General features: G+C 33.0%; 1 protein-coding gene across 3 annotated transcripts; it reads right to left on the reverse strand.

The window, feature by feature from the left end:
• Positions 1–2,957: 2,957 nt before the first annotated feature.
• On the reverse strand, positions 2,958–7,108 carry LOC112710794 (uncharacterized). 3 transcript variants are annotated; one of them, XM_025763199.3, is made up of 6 exons: positions 6,449–7,088; positions 5,556–5,637; positions 4,933–5,237; positions 4,163–4,306; positions 3,793–3,998; positions 2,958–3,404 (listed from the first exon to the last, which is right to left on the reverse strand). In XM_025763199.3, exons 3-6 carry the CDS (start codon positions 5,172–5,174, stop codon positions 3,241–3,243), a joined length of 756 nt encoding a protein of 251 aa, XP_025618984.1. In that variant the 5' UTR covers positions 5,175–5,237; positions 5,556–5,637; positions 6,449–7,088; the 3' UTR covers positions 2,958–3,240. The 3 variants fall into 3 exon arrangements, with proteins under 3 accessions (XP_025618984.1, XP_072058963.1, XP_025618983.1); XM_072202862.1 differs by having other exon boundaries at positions 5,556–5,652; positions 6,449–7,070; XM_025763198.3 differs by lacking the exon at positions 5,556–5,637 and having other exon boundaries at positions 6,449–7,108.
• Between the last annotated feature and the right edge of the window lie 2,496 nt (positions 7,109–9,604).

Genomic DNA, 9,604 nt, shown 5'->3' on the forward strand with positions numbered 1-9,604 from the left:
AGAGATTAGAGACTACGTGGATCAATCTTTTTCATATGCCAGAGAATAGTATTGTAAATAACTCATGTTGTTGATGACAATGTCAGAGATGACATAGGAGTTGTAAGACTGTTATGATTTGTTTTGTATCTCGTGCTCCACATGTGTGTTGAGCTTTTTCTTTCAAAAAAAATTATGAATATTCATGATAATATTGCTTAATAATTAAGCTGAGGCAAATGGCAATGGAGGCAACATTTTTTCCATCTAGTGGCAATTCATACCCTACCCACGGGTACTCAACCCGGTCTAACCTGTTCGGGTAGGGTAGACTACCCGACCTGCTGCGGGTAGGTAGGGTACGGTCCAGATATGCCTGCGGATAGGGTAGGGTACGGGTTTAGGGTGTACCCTACCCTACCCTACCCTATCCGCACCTCATATATATTATAACACATATTTTATAAAAATCAGGTATATAGTGAAAAAAGTGAGAATTGAACCCACAACCTCCTTATGTAATGACTTATAATAAGTGAACAACCACTAAACTAGTTAGTTAATTTAATAATTTAAAGCATTAGTTTTTTATTTTATATATTATTAATATGTATAAAATTTGAAATGATTGAATTTTATATTTACTTTGAAAAAATTTGATATTTCTGCGGGTAGAGTAGGATTTAGTACTTTAGGGTGCAGATATAGTTAGGGTTGAGAGATTCTCAACCCATAGATAAGGTAGGGTAGAGTTTTAATGAAATTTTCAACTCGCGGATAAACCCTACCCTACCCTACCTATTACCAGTCCTATAATTCTACCGCAGGCTCTATGTTCATCTTCATTAACCAATTCTCCCATTTCTCTGTCATATAAAAAACATAATAATTATTTTTAATATATAAAACTTGTTGATTAGTTAATTAATATATGTTTCTTAATAAACAAAATTAATAATATTTAAGTTATATTTTTTTGTTGTTCATAATATTTTTTAGTCCAACAAATCAATGGTTAATTCACTATAAAACTTTATTTAAGAGTCTACTATATATACACAAAATATCAATTATATCTATTTATATAAAATATATGTTAAAAATATGTAAGACAACATACATATATATAATGACTAATTTAGCAGTTTGATTTTTTAGGTTCGTAAAATATTTTTTTATATACTATTAATCCTAATGTCTTAGTGTAAACACATTTCATATATACTCATGGTTTGAATTCAATTGAGAATATGTAAAATTAATTCAGCATGTGGGAACACTACTACTGAAATGGAACAAATCTTCCAATTTGTCTTGACTAGAAATAATGTAACTACTGATTGTCTTGAGTCTTAACTAGAAATAATTCAAGAGCTATGTAAAATTAGGCTTAATTTGATAAAAATTTTTAAAGATGTACTTGTACTTTTTAAAAGTTTAAGTTTTTCATTTTATGTTTGGTAAATAAAAAATATTATGTGATTGTGCTTGTAACTTTTAAAAGATCGGGATACTTTTGAAAGCACGTAAGCATTATTAGCAAAACCGGATCGGACTAGTTGGTTCGACCAAAAAACCGATGAATTGAACTCTAAGCCGGTCCGGTCCAATGATCTGACCGTATGAGATAATGGACCAATGTGAATCGATCAAACCCAATAAATCCGGTTCGATCGAACCGCTTGAGTTTCAAAATTTTTTTAAAATGTTGAAATTGGGGTTCGAACCCCCCCTCATCAAGAAAAAACATGATACTCACAACCACCGGATTGTTAAACTTGTTATCAATATATATACAAATTAATATATATAAATATCTTTCAGCAAATAATTTACTTCTATTTAATTTATTTTAATTTTAGTTAAAAACTCATTCATTCTTAAATTAATTATTTTTTTATTTAACAATAATTATAAACTCATTTTTTATAATTATATAATATCTATTAATATTATTTTTCAATTAATACTTGTAGTATATAATAGTATAATAGATATAAACTAATTAATAAATTATTAAAATTCGAAAATAATAGTTATTTTAATATAAAAACAAAAGAAAAATATTTATGATAGAGTAAAATTAACAAAATACTTATTGTTCCTATTTCATATTGTTTTAGAATAGCTAGATATTTTTAAAATGTTAGTGAAAATATGTATTTTAAATTTTAATTTTAAATTTTTGACTATATTTTATTTTTTATTTACATAGGACCGGGTCAATCGGTTCAACCAGTGATCTACCGGTTAAACCAATGACCCAGTGACCCAGTGACTTGACCGGTTCAATCACCGGTTCGGTTCTGACAACTATGCACTTAAGGTAAAGTTTTTCAAAGTTAGGCTTGTACTTTTCAAAATTTAAAAGTCTAATATAAAAGTACAAAATTTAAAAATCTAATATAACTTTATATGTTAACTAATTTTCAAATTTACTACTTGCATCTATGTCTATTATAATATTTTTAAATTTTAAAAGCTATTTTACCAAACGTAATTATTGTTGCTTGTGTTTATTGAAAACTATTTTTAATTTGATTTATCAAATATAAATGCTACAACTTTTAAAAAGTAAAAACTTTACCAAACTAAACCTTAGTCTATTTCAAAGCATGCCAAACCGTGTTTCTACTACCCAATAGGTAAAACTCACAAATGTCACGAGTTGAGCATGATTTGCAAGGAACTGATTAATTTCACAAACATTTTCACTATTATGAGATTATAGAATGAATTATCACTACATAGAACAGTTTCTATCTAATTGCCTCTAACATCTTTCATTCTTTTGGACATATTTTATTCTAAAATAAAAATATTTAAAAGTAAATATACTTTCTCTCTAATTCTACCATCAATATTTTGAAAGTCAACGAACTTCTAAAATACTTTTTTTAAATTTTGCCCCTACATCATCATCAACACATCCTTCTCTCCATCATTAAAATTTAGTTATTCGTATAAAAAAAACGAGCTACATAATTGGTAGATCCTCATTTATAACTCTCCAGGATACAAAGCCATATGATATGTACTAGAATAAGTTTTAAAATCTACAAAAGTACAACATGAAAAATCACACATAAAGCTACATTTTGGCACAAATATTATAAGAAAGTACAACACCATTAACACTGGTACATAACCTTTGGCAACAGAAGCAAATTGTGGGTGGATCAAAATCACTTAATTTCATGGAAATTGAAAGAAGGGAAAAAAATCTATTTAAAAGAAACCACATGTTGCCAAAACAAAATGCTAATCACTTGAGGAACCATCATCGTCACGATCTTCATGATCGACGACAACTTTCTCTATAAACTTTCTCCGAACTCCTTCAATGACAGCTTCTCTTGATTGCTCATTTCTATTTTGACCGTCGTTTAGTACAGGATCCGATTGGCACAGAATCAACGCAACACCTGATTTTTCATTATCAATGAATTCAATGTCACAAGTAAATTATAATTTATATAGAAGAATTTATATGATTTTACCAGCAAGGTAGCATAGACATGGTTCACATGGTTTTTCCATTTATGCTAGGGATTTCACAAGGCATGAATGCTAATAGAATAAAAAGAACAAAAACTTCCATGGATGGAGTATAATACTGTATTGGATAAAGGAATGATATTGAAATGGTAGAGATTAAGAAAAAATCCAACTAATTACAGTATACAAATCACGGTATTAGTTAGTTGAAGGTAACATAATTTGTAGTAGATTAAAGGATATTAATATATTGAACATCAACAGTGATGAAAGGTAAGATAAGAAAAATAATAAGAATAGCAATCTCGTAAATACCTTCAGGAGTGCATCTTCGTCCAAAACTATGCATGCCAACATAGTTTCCTTTGACTGCTCCATTGTTGTATACCAATATGGTGGGCAAATTTCGATCCGGATAGTTGGGAATGCAATCAGTTGATATTATCTTGACAAATTTTGTTGCAGGATATCTTGTAGCCAATTCTTCAATGCATTGCATTAAAACCCCACATTCAGCAATGCTGTCAAACATAAAGTACAACAGATTTCAACAATCAGCACAAGAAGCATAACAATAAAATTAATCAAATTTGGATCACCTAAGTAATTTATAGATATTATATGAGGAACGTGGTGTGCAGAAACATTTCCTGTAATTTAAACTTAGAAATGTCATGTAGCATACCCATCTTTGTAAAGGATGACAACTACCCAAACATCGGAGGGAGCCTGTGAAACCTCTCGAACGAAATCAGATCCTGAAATGGGAACCACAGATCCAAACCTCAAAACTTTAGCTGCTTCCTTCATCTCAGCCAATCTCTTCTTCCTATAAAAGCACAATGATTTATATCATAAGATATAGAATAAAAACAAGACCTAATCCAATTACACCTAATCATCATTCATTCCCATGTACTCCCAATCTAAATCTTAACAAACTAACCAGACATTAGTATAATAGACTATTCCATATCCCCATCAAGGATATTGAACTCTCGAGTTTATGAAGTCCCTAAATTGAGTTTGCGAGTTATATTTCACAATTCAATTTTATTTAAGATTCATGACTTCAAATGAACTCTAGAGGTTGATATCCTTGTTCGAGATTATTTGTTATGAACCTTAAATTCATCAAAGTGAAGCAAAACAAACATCAGTCAACAAAACACAATCTACCAACAAAACTACATTGATCAAATGACGTCAACAGTACTATGTCATACATCATATCTACATTTATTCCATGTATAATTAAATCTATTTAAATAAATTCTTATACGGATTATCCTTCATCTGACCCATTCTTCTAGCTTAAACCTTTACAGGCCTCCTCCGTGTCTATACCAGCTAAGGCAAATGACTATATCATCTTTTTCAATAATGAGTTTCTTTCTCTAATGAAATATAAATCAATGTATATAAAAATAAATGGAATAATGCAAAACACCCAACTTGTACTCCTCAAGGAAGCGATCGTCATCAAGATCATTTTCAAGGTCTTCAAGTTCATCCTCATTTCTGGAATCAAGCCAAGCCTTGTCTTTGGAGAGGGAATCAGGATCGGGGGCAGGGGCGAAGGGCGGAGGCTTGAAAGCGGGCGGTTTCTTAGGGAGATTGCCAAGCTTCCTCTGAATGTCATCCCATTGGGTTGATGCTCCTTCCACATCTTTGTACACAAAGTGGTAATCCGTCATTGTTTTGTGATGATGATGATGATGATGTTGTTGTTGTCGTTGTTGTTGTTTACTCCTATGAATCTGCATCCAAAGTAACCGAAGAAGCAAAACTAATTGGTTAATATCTAAAAACCAAGGTTCTGAGAACCGGACCGATCATCGAACTGCTCTAGTCACTGGTTCATTGGTCCAACCGGTCTAACCATGGTTCAACTGGAAAAACCATTTTAAAATAAAAGAATAAATAAATTATAAATAAACATCCTAAAATATAATCGTAGTTTAATATAAATCTTAAAATATCTTCCAAATTTAAAACACTACCTGAAATGTCATCAACCAAAGCCATATGATCTTATCAAAATACAAATTCAAAAGTTAAATAGTGAAAAGAAATACCTAAGACAATAGCTATAACATCCAAATGAAACAAGAATTAGGAGCTCTTTACACTGGTCATCCAATTTAATCACTGCACCACCTGCAATTAGTTTTTCTATACATTTTCAAATCATTACTAAGAAAAAAAAAAGGTGCTACTTACACACTACTAAGAAAGTTGCAACCCAAATTTCAAATCACCCAAAGAAAAGGAAAGAACAACAAACAGGAATTCAGCGGGTAATGAAGAAATATAGAATCTGGCTTTCAACAATTTCCTAGTGTCTTCAAAGCAAGAAGGTCACGCAACGTTGGATGAAGGTTCCATCTAACATATTTGAAAGCATAATTTCTAAAACAAACAAAATAATCAGGTGCTTGCCATTCCTCACATAAAGGAGCACAAATCCATATTACTAGTAAACCTCCAGAGGTGGGCTTATCAATAGGCAGAGCAAAGATTGACCTGAGGTTTCTCTTCTATATCACTAGCTAAATGGAAGTTCATGGTGAGATTCAATTCCATGGGTTTGCTACGAGGAATTTAGCACAAGGGATGAATGATTAGCAAACAAACAGCAAATGAGAATTAGTGACAAAAACGACCTGCCTAATACCTATTCTGTTAAAAAAATTGATGACATCAAAATGTAACAGAGTTGAAAGATCACATCCAATACAAATTCTATATAGCAAAAAAGATAAAATTAGGAATGCTTCCAATATTTTCCAAGTACCAAAATATCAATAACACAAAGGAGAAGAAATCAAAATCATCAACTAAAAATGAAATTATAGTACTTCAATATCGTCATGGTATACACCTCAAAGAAAGACATAATAGAATTACAGAATCATATATCATATATATAAATATAAAAAGCAGAAAGAAACTCATGAAACTCCTTTACCAAGAGGCAGTAGCTCCTCAAAATCATTCAGATATCGAGAACTATGGGGAATCGTATTTGAACCACCAAGATCAGAAGGTTTCCAAAACTGAGATATTCTGGTTGAACTGGTTGACGGACGGCGACAGACGATGGCGACAACACGGCGGAAGTTCAAGGTCCTCCTCTTCGGCGCAGCGACGGCAGAGTTCCTCCACTAGTGCTCTGCAGTTAGCAGAACGGATTGGGGGTGGAAAGTGGGCCTTCTGCCAGATCGAACGAGAAGCAAGGGGAAAGAACTTCAATCCGCGAAGAAAAAGGGATTCAATGGCGTGGGCGGCGGACTTTGCGCTAAGAAGACGACGGACGCCGAGCTGACCTCGAGGAGGAAGCTGCTTTCGGTGAAAGTGAACAGGGGTTAGAGACTTGGAGCACGAGGGAAGCTAGATGGACGGACGGACGGCGACTTTGAATGCGACGGACGGCGGCGATTTGCAACTGCTTGCGGCGGTGGTGATGATGGCTAGGCGATTTGCAACTGCTTGCAATGGGTTTCTTTTTTTTTTTTTTTTGCACGGGCTTGCAATGTGTTTCTGAATGAAAGAAAGGGAGAAACGGGCTGGGGGAGAGAAGATCTTGGGCCAAAATCGAAAACAGAGACAAATTAATGTTTATTTGGGCGTTATTATTAAAATTTTTTTTATTATTTAACGTAGCACATTTTTAATAATAAAAGTAAAAGTATTAGAAAAATAAAAAAAAATCCTTTTTTAGAATGAGTAATTTATATCTTTTTTTAAAAGATTTTTTTCTTTAAAAAAAGATATTTTTTATGTAATAAATAAACAAAAAAATACTTTTATATCATTATACCCAAACATAATTAATAAATAAAAAGATCTTTTTACATGAGATACTCAAACATAAAATTATTTTTACTTTTTCATAAGATCTTTTAAAAAAAGATAACTCGAAAAAAAAAATTTTTAGAAACTTACCTAAATAAGCCCTTAGTTTCAACCATTAAAAGAAAAATAAGTTAATTAAAAAAAACCTCTAATTTGAGCCAGATTCTTAATTTTTCCCCTTGAGCATATCCATTAATATAGTAGTCACTGAAAAACCGAAAATGTTAATAGAAAAGGCCTATTTATACCCATCTAAAATAAATAGGAGTTAATAGTCAAAATCGCCCTTGAAAGACCTTGATTTTCATTTTCATTCCTGAAAAATAAAATTAATCAAATTTGTCCCCGGAAAATAACCAACCTGGTCGCGTTAGTCCTTCCGGCATCTCCTGCGCTGAAGTGGCTAACGCTCGCTGACATCGCTTGTTAACTGTCAGCGTGGCACTCGCTTAGTGTACCCTCTTGTTGCTGATAAGATAAATTTATTAGACCAATTCAAATTAGTCCATAAATCCATAAACCCTAATCCCAAATTCGATGATTGGTTACCTTGGTACTCTCGTCCCTCTTCCTCTCACTTCCATCTCCCCTCTTCCTCTCACTTCCATCGCTGCTCTTAGAACAAGTAATTCAAACTATAGCTATATTGAATCCTCTTCTCAGGCCATTGAAGCAACTCAAAAGCTTCCTCAAAACTCTACCACAACATGGGCTTTAGTGCATCTCTCATCATCTGGTGTTTCTTATGAAAGTTAAAGATAATGTTACTAGGAAATCATTGAGAGGGAAGCTCCAGGATAAAACAAAAAGAAAATTAATTTTCTAATAAGGTGATTTTAACCCAAAGTTCTAGAAAAGAACTTGCTTTTCATCTGTGCAAGGAGTGAAGAGACGTTATAGCAGTATCGGTTTTGGAAGCTCTAACCTCGAGCATTTTTCATTTCATTACTGAAAACAAATAGGAGTAGCATCATGGAATCCATGAATTCGGAGATAAATCTGCATTAGGAGAATAGCTGGAGCAATGGAGACATGAAGGAATATCGAATCGGAAATGATGCAACGGGATGAAGTAGTAATGTCGAGGAGAAAAAATAGGAGAAGACAACCCAATGTTGATGAAGACAACCCAATGTTTTGAAGATTAGCTTTCACAATAGTAGTAGGTCTAGGAAAATGGGAGAAGTTCATTATAATGGAACTATTGCTGCACATAACCTAATCTTGCTTATCTAACTTTAACCCAGAAAAACCACTTGAAGTAGAGGAAAAAATCTGAGCCATTTCCCCACAAGGTACTTGATGAGCAGGGTTATTACCATTATTCTCAGTTATTTCTAACGCTTTGGACCTAATAGATGCAAATGATCCTTGACATTGATGTGATGATGGTTGGAAAAATTGACTTGTGCTAGATTTGGATCCAAGGATCTTAATCTCTCCTCTAGCCATAACCAAAAAGTCCTTGTTAAGGACCCTTGTTCTGAACCAAAAGTATGACGCGCATAGTTTTTGTGAGAGTCCCTAAGTACCTGATTAGAATTGCTTCTTTTGTCCAAGTAAGAGAGGTTATTTAAGAGAGGAATTTCATGCATGGTGACTCCAGAGTGTTCATGTATGAAATCAGAACCATAGTCATGTGGCAAAGATTCATCCATTTCACAATTCAAATCAGAACCAATAGCATCATGGAATCCATGAATTCTACTTTGGGCGATGACTACGATGCAGACGATGTCGATGCGCAGGCAATGACGGCATTGAAAGCGTAGGAAGTGACACGGGTGGCAGCATGAACAACCTGGGAACATGGAATCTGCTATAGAGATGAGGTTCGATTTTTTTGGATTTGGGATTAGGGTTCATGAATTGAGGAACTGATTTGAATTGATCTAATAAATTTATCTTATCAGCAAAAAGAAGATATACTAAGCGAATGCCACGTTGGCAGTTAACAGGCCATGTCAGCGAGCGTTAGTCACCTCAACGCAGGAGATGACGGAAGGACTAGTGCGACCATGTTCGTTATCTTTCGGGGACGAAAATGGAGATCGAAGTATTTTTCAGAGACGATTTTGACTATTAATTAAAAAAATAATAATAATAATAATTAAAAATGTCTATTTTTACACCTTTTTAAGATGCAAAAGCATGTTTGGTTTGTGTTTTTTTATTTCTAAAAAAATGATATTAAAATTGATTTCGTTATAAAATCATAAAAATAAAAATATCAAAACTAAAATATTAAAAATAAACACAAAACAAATAA

The sequence above is a fragment of the Arachis hypogaea genome, chromosome 9 (assembly GCF_003086295.3).
Source record: "Arachis hypogaea cultivar Tifrunner chromosome 9, arahy.Tifrunner.gnm2.J5K5, whole genome shotgun sequence".
NCBI classification, from domain to species: domain Eukaryota; kingdom Viridiplantae; phylum Streptophyta; class Magnoliopsida; order Fabales; family Fabaceae; genus Arachis; species Arachis hypogaea.

Coding starts and splice junctions, on each gene's coding strand:
- LOC112710794 (XM_025763198.3), bottom strand. CDS start 6,475: ATGATTTTGAGGAGCTACTGCCTCTTG. Junction 3,999..4,162: donor GTCATCCTTTACAAAGATGG/GTATGCTACATG, acceptor TATGTTTGACAG/CATTGCTGAATGTGGGGTTT. Junction 3,405..3,792: donor ACGAAGATGCACTCCTGAAG/GTATTTACGAGA, acceptor ATGAAAAATCAG/GTGTTGCGTTGATTCTGTGC.